The following is a 20268-nucleotide window of genomic DNA, read 5'->3' on the forward strand; positions in this document are numbered from 1 at the left end:
TGATGCGGCTGGATGGTCTTCACCGCATACTTTTATTAAGTTCTATGACCTAGACTTAAGCTCTACCCCTGGGGCACAGGTGCTCTCGTCCTCTGTGCGCTAGTCTCACATGACGGTCATTTGGTCCTATGGCGACGTGGGTATTCGCGTTCCCGCAGCGTTTGACGCAGCTCGAAGTTCCCTTGAAAGGGAACGTCTCGGTTACGTATGTAACCCTAGTTCCCTGATAGGGAACGAGACGCTGCGTCGCTCCGCCATACTCCCGGCACTCCCATTAGCGCTTCCTTCAAGCCTATCAGAAGCTAATGCGCTTGTGTTTTTGGGGTGCTTTATAGTTTCCTGGTCGATGACGTCACCCGCCTATGACGTTTCATCTCTCCATTGGGCTGATTCCATACGTGCTTCATGACGCACAACGCAGGGGCGTTCCCGCAGCGTTTGACGCAGCGTCTCGTTCCCTATCAGGGAACTAGGGTTACATACGTAACCGAGACGTTTTGGGACTATATAGCTTGAATGAATGGCCCTTGGATTTGTATTTTATGTAATGGAATGATATTCAGACATTTTTGAGTTGAACGGAAGTCTCTAAATGCTTTCTGGTGTCAGTGTATTCCAGGAAGAAGAATATTTTGTTTCTCTGTTCGTGTAGTGTGTGGGCAGTGGCAATGTCAGTGTGTTTGGGTTTAGTGAAGTGAAGTGAAGAGATTTGGAATCTGTAGAGACACCAGTGTGTGTTCATTGCAGCTGGTGTGCTGATCAGTTAATGAAAGTACCTCTCGAACTTTATCACTGTGACAATGTAGATGTTAGCCAGGAGTCCAGGGAATTCTCTCGCTGTCCCTCTCTCTAATCCTGTTAATTGGCTGCCACACTCAGAGCTGTAAGGTCCTGAGGCAGCCAAACCTTGCTGGCCCGCAGGAGGCTCCTGTCAACAGAAGAAACAAAATTTGCCTGCGAGAGTCTCACACATCGCCTTGCTCTCATTTACAACCAAAGCCACTGTGACACCTTTGAATAGACAGCTGCTTGCTCAACGCCTTTTTTAAAGGGCCCAGCACACACCTCTGTGGAACATCCAGGTACCTAATGGGCGTCTGCTTTTAAGGAGTCACAAGGCCAGGCTTTGTTTATAGTGACAGCTAGGGGAGTCTATCTGTCTCTGATCCAGCTGACAGGAAGGGAATAAGATGGCCCGGTATCATACAGGAGCATTTTTTTTTTTTTAAAAAGGGGGAAATAACGCTTATAATGCATGTCAGCATACTGTGCGGCGGTCACAAGGTAGGTTGTTAGTGTCTGCTTGGTTAATGCAGATGCTGTAGAATAGGTACAAAAAGTGGAGCAGTCTCACAGGGGCCCACCGTTTGGTTTATTTGTCTGAAATCTGGTTTTGGGCTCTTGGGAGCATCTGCAATTACAAGGGCTCTTACCTTTCGCTGTGCGGCCATCTGTTGTAATGTACTGGGTTTAGTCCCCTGCTCCTCGTTCGTATTTATCTTACTGATGATTTTCATTTGGTGCAAGAGAAAACACAGTTGTGACTGTCAGCACTTTTAAGAGAACATTTATAGAGCTGCTCTCAATTCCCTAGATTTTTTATAAGAGTTACTAACACTGAGGGTAGACTTTTAAAATGGACCGTTTCATTTAGACTAGTTCTGATTGGATGAGCCTCATTCGAAGCCATTTTAAAATGCATATAAACTCACAACTGTGACCGCACTTTTTAAATCAATGCCGCAAATTGCTATATGGAAACTATAAACAGCCTATAGTTAGTCTAATAAAGAATATTACATGACAGGAACATTTTAAATTAGATTTATAAAATAAAGCGTAAAATGTATTTATTTAACAAGCTTTTATTGTGTGTTTTTTTGAGTGGATTTAAAAAAAAAAATTGTATTCACATGTGTAAAAATATTCCTTAACCATTTCTTTTAAAGTATTTCATTGCTTACTGCTTTAGTTACCAGTTGTTCCTGAAAAGCTTATATGTGGTCTAGGGAATATTATAGTGTTCAATATTTTTGTTTTCAATTTCCATTTATTAAGCCAGCCAGAGGAATTAACCTAAATTGTGTTTATTTAACACTTTTCAGCCATTTCATTATTTTGATAAATCACTGTAAATGTGTTTCATGTTGTGACATCTAAATTATCTGGTTTTAATAAATTTAAAAAAATACTCTTCAATATGATTGAATCAGCTTGAATAGGTTGTTAAACCATCAAAATAATTTTTAATGATAATTTTAGGTAGCTAAAATTTTCATTTTCAGTTAACATTGGTTGAGAAATGTCAACATTGTCTTGACTAATATGTTTCTTCCAATCAGGTGGGATTGTCAACGTCATGCCTTTTTTATTTTCTGAAATCTCCCATGTTAAAAAACAGGTAATGTTATAATTAATATCATATTAAGGCATTAAGCGGTGTCTTGAGGATTCTACATTGTAATGGAAGTATTTTGGACAGGTCTTATGGTTCAGAAGAGCTGTACTAGGGGGACTTGCCACATGCACACTCTTAAATATATTATGGTAAGTTTTGATTTTTTTAATTACAAATATTTGAGCTTTTTATTATCATCATTATTAAATGTAGGCCATTTAAAGAAATGGTTCATCGAAAATGAAAATTGTCACCATGTGCTCACCCTCATGTCATTACACACGTATGACTTTATCTACTTTATCTACAAAAAGGAATATTGACAAAGCTTTCATTCCATTCAATGAAAGGATATCCAAAAATTACAAAAAGCACCATGTAATTAACAAAAAAGCAGCCCATCTTTGCACTATATTCCAAGCCCTTTATATAGCACTAAATTTTTGTGTGAGGAACTGACCGAAGAGATTTTTTCGGTGAACTATCCTTTAATGCTTTTTTAAATATTATGCACAGTCAACTAGACGGAGTCAATATGAAGCCAGCTTCAATTTATCTTTTGTTACAAAGGTTATGTGTCCTATAGTTTAATTGAAATGTAGGACTACTGTCAAGTTCAAAGTTAACAATACAAAGCCCTCCCTGCTCATTTGTCACAACAAAAGCACTTAACGTTTTTAAAATGACCCAGAAAGAGCTGAACCAAATGACTTCTATCTCAAGTACGTGCAGACGTCCGTGGCTCGTCTCCCTATTGAGCTGGCCGCTTGTCCTTCATTCCTGATGTCTCTCTGATTTTAGCACACCCTGAAAAACTCTCCCAACACACTGACGTTTCATCTAATCATCTGTAAAGAAGTTATTGAGTTACCAATCAGCACTATGTTACTCAGGAGACCCAAAGCAATTATGTTGTAGCAGATGAGATGAAAGGAGATGGATACAGGAGATGAGATCTCATGTCGGCCTCTTCGGAGACCCAGAATGCACTGCTGCAGCCCTGCCACTATGACAGAACTTTGTCTTTCTCTCATATCACTCAGATTTACACTCATCCACTGATGGAAGACAGTGTTTCAACTTGTGTTTGGCAATGGAAAGCATAATTTTTCATCATCTTATGTGAAGATTTGTTTCGATACATAATCACACATTGTTTACTCAACAGAGACAGGATGGTTCACTTAGGGTATGTTCACACTTTGTTTGATTGATTAAAGCAGACTCTGGTATGACTGCTCGGTTAGTAGGGTTCACTTGAATAAGTTTGAACGGTGCCATTCAATCCCTGGTGCGCACTGAAAAAGTGGGTCTCAGTCCACTTCCAAATGAACTCTGGTGCGGTTTGAATTAAATATATGAACACAACAGACCAAAGACACGGACCAATGTCACAAGATGCGCCCATAAAAAGGCAGAATGCTCAAGCATACATGTTTTTCCCCCCATGTTGCCCATTACAGTTTCTATACAGGCGTCGCAAACAACGTTTCCATGCAGCAGATCTTTTTTGTGTCTGTGCAATTGAGGAATTCCTGGTACTGTTTGATTCCGAATAAGCTTTTTTTGAGTTCTCAGCTGGTAAAAATACCATCATATCCACGCACATATAACAATCACATTTGGCCCAGCACACAATAGTGTTTTGGATGTTCGGTAAATTGGGTTTTTGGTTCGAACCAAGAGAACTGAACTACAAAGGTGAACCCACCACAAAAAAATCGCCGCTATTTATGTGAAAGCAAGTCTTTTTTTTTGTATGTTGTAAAAAAGATTATTAGCCAGCATTTTCTCTGGCATGCTTCTTCAGGCCTAATTCTGGTACAGAGTTTGAGCCACCACAGTAACAGGCTATTTGATTCAGCTTCCCATGCTTTGGTTATATGAGCTCCTGCTTCTTTGCAGCTTTATTTGATTTGCTGCATCTAATCCAAATGTATTTACTCTTTCCTCAGCCAACATGCTCGTTTGATTTAACTGCATTCGGTGTCACCCAATTTAACCGACTGAACTCTCACGCCATAATTTCTGACCAGATGCGCTTAAGGCCGTGTTCTAGCACCGTGCAACCTCTGTGAAGGTTTTATTTATTTTTTTACTTGCCATCCATTACATCCACTTTCTTCTGGAGCTTGACAGATTCAGCCCTCCTCCTTTATGCCTCAAATTGGCATCATGTGGTCTTTTTTTAGAGATATTAGACAGCTACTGCACACCTCATCTTTCTGTCAGCCTTTAGATGTTTCTTTTTCTAAACAGGTGTGGATATAATCATCAGATCAAGCCCAGAATAGATGCAGTTCAGTATCTTGAAGCTCAAGTGTGTAAGTTTTGATGTTACTTAAAATACTTTCTCTTATCCCAGCTTAATATGCAGAGACATTGTAATTTGTTGGCTAATTCCTGTGAGATGTGTACAATGCAGCATTTTAAAAAGAAATCTTGTTTGTGTAAAAATATTGACAAGCAAAACTGCATAATTATTTTTAGATAACGTTTTGAATGTTATTATTATTTTTTAAACGTTAGTGGCAGATTGTTTTGTCTTATAAGGACTACGTTGTATTAAGGATTTATTTATTTTTTTGCATAAAATATTTCAACATCCCTACAACAAAATAAATAGCCTCACGGGCAGCGCTCTGGCATCAAGTGATTTCAATAAAGGCAAAAATGCAAAAAGTAATTCTTGGTTCAAGCAACATTGGTTGTCAAGCAAAATTGCATGACAAAATTCATAGAATATATTTCCATTTATATAGTAAGTGTTATTTATACTAACTTAACTTTGTATTGCTTATTTGGTAAATCTTGTATTAAGGTTTAGGTATTTTTACTTGATTCAAATACCAGCCAACCAACCAACTGACCCCACCAACCCAACCAAAAAGCCTGACAAAGCCACATTTCCTTAGCCAATGACATGACTTTGGGGGTGTGACCATCGGTTTGTCTGACCAGTGACAGTTTGGACAGTTTTCAGGAAAGTTGTTTGTACATGGTCATTTTTTTACAATTTCACTTAGTAACATTAGTAGTGCAGAAATAATTTACTTTAAAAGGGTCCCATTATGCTTTTCCACTTTTTCAACTTTAGTTAGTGTGTAATGTTGCTGTTTCAGGATAAAAAAAGATCTGCAAGGTTTTCAAAGTCCACTCCAAAGGGAGATATTTTACAAACTCTACAACAAACTGCTCGTTTGGACTACAAAGTTATTTTTCCGTATCTTATGAAGTCACAATGGTACTCCTTTAAATAATCCCCGCCCACTGAATACGCAAAAAAGGGGATGAGGCCTGGTTGAGCTGTTAGGGTTGTCGCAATGCCAAAGATAGGGCTGGGCGATAAAACAATAACGATATGTATCGCGATAGACAAGTAATCAATATCAATAAAAAATGCGTTCGATAAAAAGTTCGATCATTTTTATTTATTTTTTGTCGGAAGAAAGTTTTGTTGCAAGTTTGGTTGCATGAACAAATGAACTCACTCTCTGGTAACCTAGCAACGTACTGGGTTACACGCTAACAGCCGGTCAATTAAAGGGGGTTGCACTTGCACGTTATACACCGCGCCACATCGCGTCTAGGACAGGTATCGCACACCGGACGGCGGACGCGCACCCTCTTTCTCAGTTTATAGCGCCATGTCTTTAAAATTCGAACACATTATCCTTTAAGAGTGTACACACACTGATTCACAAAAATGAGCTGACTGAATGAAAATTGCTGATGTTATCGGATTTATAGGTGAGATTCTCAACTCATGCAGTTAACAGACGCCCTGAGGTAAAGTGTAGCAACGATTGTATTTAATTGTACAGTACAATCATAACATAGTACAGACCTTATCTTAATTTCATAATGTCCTTAAACATAGCCTAACAATATTGCTGGCCATAAACTGAGAAAGTGCGTGTCCGGTGTGCGATACCTCTAGTTGTTCTTGACGCAACGCGGCGCTTCTCGTCCGGTGTGCGACCCCCTTAATAGTATGGTTGCACCATATCGTTGTCTCGTGTTGGATTCTTCAGTAACAGAGCCGGCATGGAGTGATAAGTGGAAAATGAGTGCCTCAGCGATTGTTGATAAAACAGGAAAAGTCAGCTCGCCAGTATGGCAGTTTTTTGGATTTTATAAGTCTGACCGTAGTCAGACCAATGTCGTCTGCAAATAATGCAAGACCGTCGTCGGTTTCTCTATGTTTATTTAACACTTTGCACTATTTTATTACTCTTTTTTTTATGCATTTCGTATGTATTCTTTCATTTTGCACCTTAATTTTAAGAGATAATTAAGTGTTCATTGTGATTTTAGACTTATGTTTACATTTTAATTATTTAATGTTTTCCATGGTTGTGTTGACATTTCTGCTAATATTATAATGAGAGGAAGGATAAGTTTAAAATAAAAAATGTTTAAATGTAGTCTAATATATTTGTCTCCTGGTCCTTTAAATAGGTCATAAAAAATATCAATAATTATCGATATCGACCGATATGAAACACTTATATCGTGATACAGTTTTCAGCCATATCGCCCAGCCCTGACAAAGAGACTGTTTTTTCCACAACATTTCCAAAGCTCAAGTTTTAACCACTCTAAGTTCGTCAGACTTAAATATTTTAAACACTGTTTCTGAAAAACATTTATCTGTGCGCTGCACATTTTATGGAGAACAGCTTGTTTTGTATTTTGCTTTTGGATTGCCGCTACTGTCACTACTAGCCGTTTGTCTGCTGTCTGTTAGCACCACGTTACTACCTCAGCTAATTCCAGCTGCTGAATTTAGCATCTGTGCCGTCTTTTATGCTTTTTTCTGGATTATTTCATACAATTTAATATGCTTTTTGGAGTTTCAGATTTAAAAACGTTTATAGATATAGAGGCTACACTCGTTCTGCAGTACTGTTGCTCTCACGGAATAGATAGACTATATGCTTATTTAACTTTTTAGTGTTAAATTAAAAAAAAAACATTTGTGCGCGTAACGTTACCGTCAGATGAAATCCTGCATGTGTCAGTGCTTTCTCCATCCATGCAATAAATGCACATCTTTGAATGAGCGTGGATTTCTAGTGCATTTACTTGAACTTCTTATGTAATATCTTTGGTTTGAACCATTCGAGAGGCGGCCAAAATCAGAATTTAAAATGGACTGAATAAAGTTCTCTACGAACTTGACGTGCGATACCGCACTGGCTGACATGTATGCGCACGAATCACTGTCACACACTCAGAGCAATATTGTAAGTTACTGCATAATACATTTTTAACTTAAAACATGAACTTTAACTATTGGCTTTACATCATCAAGTCAGCTGTTACTTTAATGCGAGGCTCTGTGCGTTCGCACACTTGGCACAGCCCTTGCTACGGTACTGCCATTAGCACATAGCATTAGCTCCTTAGCCTGAGCAAACTTGATCACGTCGAGCAAGACAGGCACAGTTTCAGCAACCAGGCACCTCTGCTCCACCCATGTCCGGCCTCTTTGCCCATTTTCAGTTATCCGGAAGTGACGCACAGTGACGTGCTGCTGAGATGGCGACGGCTGGCTCCGCCCACTTTTGGATTAAAAAATGCTCTTCAGAAACCTAAGCGTGACGTCACAGACACTACGTCCATATTTTTTACAGTCTATGATGTTTACACTAGAGAAGAACTCGCAGTTATGGAGGGGCGGGACATTTCCCGTATATTCATCACAGCACTCAGGGCCAGCTAAAAAATCACATGACATTTCGGACGAAGGGCCTTCATCAAAATCGGTGCGTTCGAGTCAGACAGGGGAGAGAGGTGCTGTAATAATGTAAAATATGTGAAAAACAATGGGGTTTTTTTTACATTCAAGCATAAAAACATACTGTCAGAGGTTAAAACTACTGATGAAACTGTTTGTAATTACTAATTGTAATTAATCTCATTAAAAGTTTTCTTTTTTTATTAATAAAAATAATTAAAATCAAGAACAATAATACTAATAACAAATATAGTAGTGTGGTAATAGTAGTGTAGTAGTAGTGGTAATTTAATAACATTAATGATAATGTTAATTTATTATGTAATGTAATATATACTACTGCAAAACTGTGGGGTCAGTAAGATAAAAAATATATAAATATTAAGTTACTTTTATTCAAAGAGGATACATTAAAGGGATAGTACATCCAAAAATGAAAATTCTGTCATTAATTAATGTGATGGCCAGTATTTAAGCGACACAAGTTTTATCTATTCATATTTGCATTTGATTTATAAATAAAAGGACATTACTATGGTTTGGTTTAAGATCTTTATTTGTCATTGTACTGAGTCAGTGCACGGGCTTAGTTATTTGGCTTAAGATTAAAACATTAAAACCAGCTAAAATTCCTCTTTATAAACCGTGGATCGGGCGGATGACGTGACGAAAAAAAATATTTTAATTAAATTCGGGCGGGTGGTGGGCGGTTTCTTGTATCGCCCAATCAGCGGATGGCGGGCGGGTGCGGTTTTGGAAATTGGTCGAAAACGTTGGTCGGTTGGTGCGGATGGATGGTGGACGGATGATGAGTTTTGTGATGCGGTTGCGGATGAAATAATAGCCTCTCTACAGCCTAGTGACAAAGACATTCAAAGAGGAAGTTGATCTGTTTTATAGGAATTCTAAAGGAAATGTAACTGTACGAACTTTGATGTATTAGAGGGGACATAGGAAAATGTGATGTCTTGATCAATGTGATGTTTGTTTAATAGGATTCTTTTGCATTAACTAAAATGTATCCATGGCTCTAAATTTAGTTAAATGTATTTTTTTTATTCCAAGGTTTGTGTTGTTATTGTTGTGAAAATTTGTATGGTAATGTTTCCCCTTCTTTGTTTTCATGGTGCTGGCCACCTCTTATAAATTCAGTGTATGTTTTTTCTAGAGAGAGTTGTTACTTATTGTACCCTGGGAAAGGTGGTGTTGAATTTTGTCCTCTGTCAGTTTGAGAGGCTCAAGCCCAATTATGTCATTTTTGAATACTGGATTTTTCCTGTGATGTAATCTGAATGGAATACAATTTTTGGACCTTCTTGTTTTTAACCGTTACAATTTTTTCGCCTTTTTCCTCTCTAATGAGGCTTGATCACTTTTTTATCTTGTGTAAGCAAGATTTAATAAAACATCACAACTGAAGACTACTTTGCTCCCTGTTTTGTGGTGATGGACTAATTTTTTAGATGTGATTTGCCAAGGCACATGGCAGATCCATCACAATTACTCACCCTCATGTCGTTCCAAACCCGTAAGACTTTTGTTTATCTTTGAAACACAAATGAAGACCTTTTTGATGCATTCATGCCACTGTTTCGTTTGCAATGGAGTTTTGAAAAAGAGCCAATGTTTTACAAATAAAGGACATTTCAAAAATACTTTTGTTGAAGACCACAGATTTATTTTAATCTGCTTTGAGGACTGTAATTTGTAATATACAATTTATATAATATGATGTATACAATATGTTATTGTATTTTACATCGTATTTTATAAATTGTATATTCATTTGTAATATATACAGTAGAGTATCACTTACTTTCACCTTAGGTCATGGCTGCTTCGATCCCCAACTAAACCTCAAGGGGGTATCTTCTCTGAAACAGTTCTTTCAGTCAGCCACTGATGTCATCCTCTGCCATAGGGCCTATCGAACATATACATCACCAACGCAGCACCTCTCTTGTTAGGCTATGCGTTACATATCACCATTCTGACATTTAACAAGTCACTCTTTTGTCATCTCTGAGGAACGGCACTGCTAATGTCTCCTGCTTCTGATTTAGTTTGCTTTGGGTGGCTGCTGTCCTATTGTAATTGAGTCATCAGTGACTGAGCGGTCGGAGTGGAGCTGGCCTGCGGGCACAGCATTAATGAACCCTGCAGCCAGTGCAGCTTGGGCCGTGATGTCTATGACTGATGAGTGATTGCTTGTGGATCCCGCCATGCTAGATTTGTCACCAAAATGAGAACCACCCGCCCCACCCCCCACACGGGCTCCTGCAAGACAGAGCATCAAGAACGTCACACAGTCTGTTTGTCAAATGATTGAGTCTTCAAAACAAGCTCAAAACCATCAAGCTGTGACGCATCACGTCTGAGGAGCACCATAAATCGGACTACGTTTGAAAAGTGCCATCGCAATTGATATGAATGCATTGCCGCGTAAACGTCAGCATAGTCCTGATGGAAGTGCGAGGGCGATGAATGGCGCCGCTGTCATTATTAACGCTCGTTAGAGTAAGCCACGGCATGTAATCATTTCTGGTCGTGTGGAGTGTAAGGACTTTGTAAATCATCCAAAACTCATGGAGTGTCATTAACCCTGAGTGGCTGTGTTAGCAATCTAGACTCCATGATTGACAGACTACTTCACCATCAGGTAACTCACTCGCTCTGTCTTTCTCAGAGGGCCAGTTGAGATACTCTGAGGTTTTCAGATATCAGTTATTACAAACCTGCTCTTCACAGTTTCTCAAAGTTCTCAAGATTGTTTTGCTTTGCTTCAGGAGAGCTGACACACTTTATCATTTTCTCTACATTTTCTCTACATCTCTCTCTTTTCTTTTTTTGAAAAGTTGCATATTTGTGCAGTTTTCCCTAACGTTTCATTTTTTCTCCTCACCACCCTGCTAAAGAAACCAGATTAGACTTTGTATAGAAGGTGCTGACCAACTTACAACCATTTAAAACCATAAACTATTATTTTGGGACATTTTAATGCAAGTAACAGGCCTGCATTGCCCATGCTTTACATTTGTATTTCTCTATTTTAGAAGTTATTTGTTTTTAACCACCATACACCAACATGTCAGCTCACTATCATGCTAATGAAACCAGCCTAGACCTGGTTTAGAAGGTGATGACCAGTTTAATCCTGTTTTTTGCCAGTCACCCACCAAGGCCACACTGGTAAACTTGGTATACCCACAACAATTACCATCTAAACCAGGGTTCCTCAAAAATGGTCCTTGAGAGTCATTGACCTGCTGAGTTTAGTTCCAACCCTATTCAGACTCACCTAGTTAGTAAAGGTCTTCAGAGTTACTTGAAAATAGCAGGTAGTAAGCTCGATCATGGTATAAGCTAAACTCTGCTGCAGGACAGTGGCCCTCCAGAGCTGGTTTGGAGGAACGTTGATATAAACCAACCTGATCTTATGAGTAAATTTAACTATTTTACATTTTGTAGGATGTAATTCATTTGGAAATAAATTATTTTTAGAAAAAAATGAAAGCATGAATGGGTCAACCCCTAAACCTAACTGTCAGTGACGGGGTGTAAGCAGATGAATTGGCCACCAATTCGTCAAAACGTAAAATTACCATTAAAGTTACGCATTGCCATTAGAGTATGTTTTCTAAACCACTTAGTTTATTTTCCATCTAAACCAGTTGAGACCTTATTGAAATGTGAGCCAGTTCTAAACTAAGAACAACTCATGTTTTTATGGGTGTGTTAAAGGTGCATTATGTAATATTGACAGCTAGCGGTGGAAATGGGTATTTTATTCAAAATTTAAATTATTGGAGTGTTGTTTTCCCCGCCCCCTCCTCTTCAGACTCGACGCTCATGCTGGTTGCCAAATTGAGAACACTCAACAGGAAGGGGCGCAATTGACAATGAAGGCAACTAGCCTTACACTGTAAGTTGATTAGTTATCCGCGTTTAATATGTCTCTGGACAGATAGATCATGAGGCTTTTTAGGTTTGGTACAATGAGATCCCTGATCCAGTTAGACTGCTTTGCGTCCATGGCTGCAATAAGTTTTGTTTTCTGCCGACTGGCAACCCAGGGGTGTCAAATACTATTGGGTAAATTGGTGGGTAAAGTGGGTGGGATCACACAGACCAAACAACAACAGGCATTCCCACACGGAATGCACATTTTGAAATATAGTAGTCAACATTTGAAGTGGATCAAAATCAAATAAACTATTGGATATATACTATATGCAACTATATGGATAAACTATTAAAAAATTTACACCCTACTATAAAAACAGAATGTTTTTAAACAAAGCGATAGATGGTACATATTTCATGTGTAGTATACCTTGAAGCTCATTCCATGCATGAGCATAATTAGAAAAGGCTGATCTACCCATTTATGTATGGAAAATTGGGATCTGGAGTAAAAGTTTGTCTGTTGATCTAGTATTATAGATACTAGTACAGTATATCAATAAACTAGATAAAAAATCAAAATATGATTTTTCCTCCTCAAGCACAGAGAAGTCCATTTTGTAATTTGATATGTTTAGAATTTATTTGGATTAACCCCTTGAGATGTATCATCTCGTTTTCGAGGGGGTCCTTACAATGAAATACAATTACAACTTAAAAGAACATAACAAAATTACAATTAACAATTCATCAAAAAACAGCCAAACAACAAAACACCAAAGAACAGCATGTGCCTTCTACTTTCAAATAAAATAATAAAGATTGTTTAAACAACCGAAGTGAAGTAATGGATCCAATATCTACAGGCAAATTATTCCAGTCTAATGGGGCTTTAAACATGAATGCTCTCTTACCAATTGTTTTTTGTAACACGAGGAACGAGAAAGCAAGTGGACAGAATGCCTAACTTGGTGGTTTGAGGAAAAGAATACAAAAGTACCGTTGTAAACAAAAATCAAATAGGATAAATCAATCAATTATCTAGGATAATCAAAATAAATACATTTAAATATAAATTGGAGCCAGTGAATCTGCCTTCTGCATTCAAAGATGGCCACTGAAGTGTATCATACAACAAATCTGTTGTATGATATAAAACAAATCTGCAAATTCTATTATATGCCGAATTAAGTAAGACAAGATCAGATTTTAAAGCCGTCTGATAAACCACATCAAAGTAATCAAAAAACAAACAGGAATATTAATTGAGCAACTAGTTTCTTACGAACACTACAAGAGAAGCAATTTCTAGATCAATACAAGATATAAATTAAAGTGATGTTGCATGAACACTTGAACTAGTAACCTATCGTAAAGCAGCATTTTGCACTACTCCATGCACACATGCGTAAAGCACTATTGCAGTAATGTGTTGCATCCTAAAATAGACCTTTTGTCTTTTAGTCTTTTAAAACGGATTTCTTTTGATGTTTTCTACAAGCTAAATCAATCTACAACCTGCTTACAAAGACAATTAACTTAATAATTGAAAACATAATGGATAAATGTGTGATGTTTAATGCTACATTTTAACATTTTGAACTCCAGTAACTTGTTTTTACTCATCACAGGTCTTGACTGAAATACAAAAGGTGTAGTTTATTTCAGACAGTGTGGTGATATCGATTCATAGCCTGGCCCCATCCTTGAACTCTGCATGGCGGCGGATAGTCCTGTAAAGCCGGCACGATTGAAAGCGTAGCAGCCACCACGGCTTTATACTGTGTGCCATCATTCTCCTCAGTCATAGCAAGGTCTCCTCTGAACTGACTCCAAAAGCCTCTCTGTGCATTCAGACAGCAGAGTCGATCTTATGTTTATTCTCTTGAGACCCTAGGAGAGCGGGACAGAGAGAGAAAGAAAGAGCAGGTGTGGCGTTGAAGGAAACTAAAATAGAGAAATGAGACAGAAACAGAACCAGATGATAGAAAGTGAATGCCAGTGAGAGAGATATAAAGTGAAAAATGGATATAGAAGAGAAAAACGACTTTTCCAAATCCTTCTGAGCTGCCTATGTAGACCACATTTTAAGGCATCATAGGCAAACATCTAAGATATATTCTTTTGGCAAAATTCTAAGGCAGCATCAAATGTTTTCTTTAAGAAGACGGTAATCCCAGAATGCTTTGCTACGAAAAAGTATGTGATCAAGTGAAAAAATAAATCCATAATGGCAGATAAAAGGGTTGATTTTTTTTAACAAACCATTGTTCAAAAGTTTAGGATCAGAATTATTTTTCTAAATGAGTTTCAAAGAGGTCTCAGGCAACATTTATTTGATCAAAAATCTTTTTTTTAACAATTTTAAATAACGGTTCTATTTGAATATATTTCCAAATGTATTATATTCCTGTGATGGCAAAGCTGAACTTTCAGCAGCCAGTACTCCAGTCTTCAGTGTCACATGATACTTTAGAAATCATTCTGATATACTGGAAACTGTTTTAAAACTGGAAACTGCGATAACATTTCTAGGATTCTTTGATGAATAGAAAATTCAAAAGGACAACATTTATTTGAAAAATAACTTAATTGTTTCAACAATTTGTTATTTGAAAAATAAATGTCAGTGTAAAATATATTTAGTGTCACTTTTGATCAATTGATTGCATCCTTGCCGAATAAAAGTATTGATTTCTTTAACAACAGCAAACCAACAAAAATCTTACTGATCTGGGTTGCGTTTTCCGATAACGATGGATCTTAGCACTTAGGAGCATTTTCTACAAGCGACTTTACGAACGTTCATGTTCATTTCACGTGCGTTTCACAAAAACACACTTAGCACGATCGTGCGCAGCTGTGCTTTAAGTGCTACTTAGAGCCGCTGTCCGTTTGTCAAGTGCTGAAATGTCACGCTCGTAATTGTAGCACACGCTTGTATTTTGAAATGTATAGCCTAATTGTTTTCATCTGATGTGCATTTTATACGAGGCCAATAATCTATAAAAGCACAAACCTATGGGTGGAGACACCAGCAAACTGGCTGAACCAAAAAAACCAAAGAAAATTTTTTTTTTTTTTAAAGAGGAGATTAATGTCATTTTAGAGGAGGTGGAGCTATACAACATATTTTATTCAACAGGTTTAAGGGCAGTCATACAAATAAAACAAAAACAAAAAATCTGGGAGATTATTGCTACAAAACCGACTGCAACTAGGGGCATTAAAAGTTCAGGGAAGGAGGTCAGGAAGAAGTGGCAGGACTTTGCCAGCCTTGCTAAAAGGAAAAGGCCACTGCAGAGGACAACATTTAATAAAACAGGTGGAGGGACCAATGATTCCCCCTTCTCACAGCAGTGGAAGAAAAGGCATTGTCAGTACTTGGCACAAGTGCTTCAGATGGCATTTGTGGTGGTATTGACATCCATGGAGGAGTAGGGGTAACTCAACCTGAGCCTGGTCAGGTCCTTCATGCTCAGAGGAACCATCAGTTTCACCTGCCATCTCCCAGCATCTACCATCTCCCAGTCCTCCAAACAACCCTGCCAGGACTCAGCCCCCATCTTCTGTTGTCCAGACTGCAGCCACAACATCTCAGCAGTTTGAGAATGTTGAGAACATGATCATTTGAGAATGTTTGTTGTTGTAGTCAGGATATATGAGAGTGTCCTTAACAGGGAGGAAGATGAAGAGGTGAAGGACAAAGATGGCATGGGACCACATGATGGCCAACAAAGAAACAGGCTACATGGCTGGTTTTCGTGCATGTAAGCAAGTCATTGACATTTTTTTAGTTCATACTATTTCCCCAGTCTTTGAAGCATATTACACCTTTTATTTAATTTTTTTTGTCCATTCATTTAATTTAGATTAAAATTATTAGATTAAACTATTTCTTTTTGTTGTTGTTGTTTTCTGCCCTTTTTCATTTTTATTTATAAATTCATTTAAACAAAAAACGAGTAATAAAGTGTAATAAAATCAAAACCTTATATTATAATCACATTGCACTTGAATAAAGTTAAATATGTAATGTGCCGGTTGTCCTGCAGGTGACCTCATAACTCTGTCTTCGTACGATGCACTTGGGGATTTACGATTACTCCAGAGCACTCTACGATGTGATCTACGATGATTTTCAAGTGCTACTTAATTTACGATGCTTTTGGGAAACAGACCGTAATATTAAGATCATTCGTACGATCGTTTTTACGATCTTCTTAGGCTTACGATGCTTTTGGGAAACGCAGCCCTGGTAGTGAATGGCATTGAAAAAAAATTCTAATAGATCCTTTTCAGTTTAATAAAATAAAAAAGGTTGGTGTATTTTTCATGGTTATTAGTGTATAGCACACGTACATCGCGGAGATGCCCGTTTGATGTCTGCATTTACATCTGCAAGATGTATTTTTTTAGTGTTTGCTCATCTGTTATATGTCTCTAACATGTTACCTGTCAGATGTAAAATTGAAATTTAGAAAATGCCTTTAAGATGTTTATGATTTAGAGATTGTGTAAACCTGCTTTTTCTAAGACGTTTATCAGATGTTTTTACTGAACAGATGTTTTCCAGATTAGGTGCTCTTTACCAGACATCTGCTACTATCAAAATAGAGCTATATTATTGTTTACAAGCAATAATGCATTGTTACATGCATTAGCTGGACAACCTTTATGATGTTTTCAGATTTCATTTGTGATTTGAAATTTGTTCTTGGAAACAACAGTTTAGCTTTTTTCATTCAAGATACCATGTTTTTGCATGGATATTGCTAATGTGGCACTAAGAGTTGATTGAGCTGATTTGCCTTAAATAAACTTTTATCAAACAAGTTAGTTGTGAGTCGAGTCTCCGGTGTGCTTTGCGTGAGGAGCGTTAATTGTGTGGCGCCCATGTAGAGCGTTCCAAAACAGTCACGTACAATATGTGTTTCCATGTCAGTTAGTATGCTGGCTTATAAAGCTGCTGCCGACTAGACAGTAGATATTGAGGCAGCTCACTAGGTTTTGGAACGGAGCAGTCAAGAGAATGAGCGTGCTTGTTTGTGCGAGAAAGAGAGAGAGAGAGAGAGAGAGAGAGAGGACCCTTGTGGGCCAATCTCATCTGTCACAGCCAAGCTTCATCATTAATATGCAACAGCAGCCTGCTGATGCTTGGCATTGACCCATTTTCTCACTGAAATATAACCGCAAGGTTCACGGTGTGAGAGAGACGCAGACCTGCACATAATCTGCTTTGCGTGGAACACCCAGGTACAGGGGGTCTGCTTGAAAACACAAGCACTCATATCCTGGGATAATGACTTCCTCTTTGTCCGGCAAACTCTTTGATTATGGGAGCTACAGGAGTTCAGAAATGCCTGTCCGTCCTCCAAAAATGATGACAACGAAATCCGAAGTCATTACACATTTAAACCAGGTCCCCTTGTCACATACGTGGCCAGCATATGAAATGTACTAATAGCAGGAAGTCACCTGATGGATCATAACTGCAATAGTATTCATGAGATTCACAGATAAAAGAAGGGAGGGTGCAGTGGGATATTAGTGCATATTTAAAGTGTCAAGATGTTAGTATTGACATGTTAATATAATCTTTAAGTGGATAGAGGATGGATAGATTTGGATTATGGTCCAACCATGATGGAGGGCACAAGAATGCTGAAAAAATGTAATACAAGAGGGGTGGAGGGATGCTGCAGGAGTTGTCACAGGAACGATCCTGTGCAAGCAACCGATTATATTTGCGTACACCTGCTTCGTGATTGGCAGGATTAGATGAACACCCTTCCAAAACTTCATTAAATTGCGAAAGCATGTTGGATGCACATGTTTATATCAGGAGAGTGTGCAGTAACTATTTCATTTCGTCATCTATTTTCATGCACATGTTTAAGCACAGAGCTTTTTTTCTGAAGAGTGTGTTGAGTACTTCAGCATTAATAATCAAAGCATTTGAGGAACTGCACGAGCACGAATGGCTGTAGAGACGTCTTCCTGTATGATGTATGGAATTGTTTTTCTTCCACTAGCATGTTATATGCATTTGTGGCATGAAAACATGGGAAATAAATAGGTACATCTATGGACATATGCTTTTTTTATTATCCTTTTTTATGTGTGTAAGAAGTCTCTTATACTCATCAAGGCTGTAATTTTATTATATTTTAAAATGTAATTTATTCCTGTGATAGCAAAGCTGAATTTTCAGCATCATTACTCCAGTCTTCAGTGTCATGTGATCCTTCCGAAATCATTCTAATATGCTGATTTGATGCTCAAAAACATTTATTATTATTATTATTATTATTATTATTATTATTATCAATGTTGAAAACAGTTTTGCTGCTTAAAACTTTTGTGGAAACCATGATGCATTTTTTCAGGATAATTTTGTAACGATATAATAAATTGAATGCATCCTTGCTGAATAAGTTTTTATTTCTTTCCAATAACTCACAAGTTCTCTCTCTCTCTCTCTCTCTCTCTCTCTCTCTCTCTCTCTCTCTCTCTCTCTCTCTCTCTCTCTATCTCTCTCTCTCTCTCTCTCTCTCTCTCTCTCCCCCCCCCTCTCTCTCTCTCTCTCTTTTGCAGGTGTTGGGCAGTTTTAGAGATTGTTCCCCAGATGGCTGTGGAGACACTGCTGGAGGAGAAACTCTTAAATAAGAGTGCAAGACAAACAGAGGCGACTCATCCAGTACACACATTTATCTACTCCAACATCTCCCTCGAGGAGTGAGTGCATACATGCATACGAACATACAAACATCGGATGCACATTCATTGAGGTTATTGTGCAATGTCTCAGGAGACGTGATTTTCACATGTTGCTGTCATGATTCCCCTAGTGTACCAGGTGCTGTTTTTCATGGGCCAAAGTCTGTTTTTAACAAATGCCAGTTCTAGTTTCTCTGTTTGTGAGAAAATAACATCTGAGGTTGACTGTGCCACTTTAGCTCAGTGAGATGTTGTATTCTACTGTTATACATGTGCGTTTAAAAGCACGTCTTCTCCCTGTAATGCAAGATGGCAGATAACGAATTAGAGCGCGTTCGGTTCCAGTCACGAAGAATTACAGCTCAATAAAACAAGTTGCACAATAAATGACAACGCAAGTTAGTCTGAATGTGAACATCGCTCACACTCTTTTAATCGTTGTCTCCTTGGCTTCATCTGTGACGGGGGAAATGGAGAACATCCTCGGCAGGAGTCTTTTTTTAGAGATTCATACATTACAGTACTTGTTTATGTATGAGGCTTGTATTAATATTTAAATGAGCTCCGTTCGGATGGGTGTCATGTGTAATACAACCAGATAGATTTCTGGCCCTAATGATTCAGAGTTGTTTGTGTGACGGTGGATAGAGTAGCATGATTAGACACGTCAGTCAGCGCAGAGGCGGTTTCTTTGCTCCCAGATGCTTCCTCGTGCAGCCATTTTCACCCCGGCACACACCTCGAGTGATGCGCCGAGCATCGTATGATTGACTAAGCAGCACTTAAGCAGGTGAGGACCCTGTAAATAAGCTTTTCCCTCCGAAATGATCTCGTTTTAGGCCCCTCCCTACATCTCGAGCCCTCTGCAGATGGATTCTGCCACCTGGAGATTGCAGAGTTCTGCTTTTCTGCATCCCCTCCCATCCGGTGTTTATATCAGCCGGGTTTGTTGAGGTTATCCGGCAGGCTCCAAACTAGCGTAAAGATGGAGTTAGGGAAATGGATTTCTGGAAAAAAATGAAAGTGTGTTTTGGGTGTACGTGTTACTCAGACGTAACTCTTGACAGGGAATTCATTGAGCCGCATAACTCTGTTCACTCATCTGTAGGGGTTTTTGTCTAGTAAAGCTTTACTAGACTGCAATTTTACTGAAGGTCCTCCTACTCTGTAATTTACTTTGAAAGCCGTTGTTGGCGCTCTTAAAGGAATAATTGGTGAAGACTAACACTATTTGAACTATTCAAAGATTATCCAAAGGTGGTGTATCAGCCGCAATTTAGAAAACACAACATCAAGGGGAAAATTGAAGGCTTGCTCTTAAACATGCCCACCACTTGATTTTTATTTCACACAAAATATTTCCTTTATGTTCGCAGTGAAACAGATTTTCATGTCTGTATTTTGACAGTTATTTAATTTAGCTGTCTGCACACCCCTGCTTTTTGAATATGTGAATGTTTTCTTAATGGCGACAGGTGTCAGGGGTAGTTATGAGAGGGAATGA

The 20268-nt window shown here is 38.3% G+C and overlaps 1 protein-coding gene across 3 annotated transcripts in view; it reads left to right on the forward strand.

Annotated features, from left to right (window-relative positions):
• Positions 1-20268, forward strand: part of LOC143711515 (uncharacterized) — a 232757-nt gene that overhangs the window by 140160 nt on the left and 72329 nt on the right. For all 3 annotated transcript variants that reach the window (XM_077203077.1, XM_077203076.1, XM_077203078.1), the window contains 3 exons: positions 2343-2401; positions 2483-2547; positions 18642-18782. In XM_077203077.1, the coding sequence (XP_077059192.1) occupies positions 2343-2401; positions 2483-2547; positions 18642-18782 (265 nt within the window). The remainder of the gene's footprint in view (positions 1-2342; positions 2402-2482; positions 2548-18641; positions 18783-20268) is intronic.

Source organism: Siphateles boraxobius, unplaced genomic scaffold, assembly GCF_051911475.1.
Source record: "Siphateles boraxobius isolate OS27281-9 unplaced genomic scaffold, OSU_SipBor_1 5, whole genome shotgun sequence".
Lineage (NCBI taxonomy): Eukaryota > Metazoa > Chordata > Actinopteri > Cypriniformes > Leuciscidae > Siphateles > Siphateles boraxobius.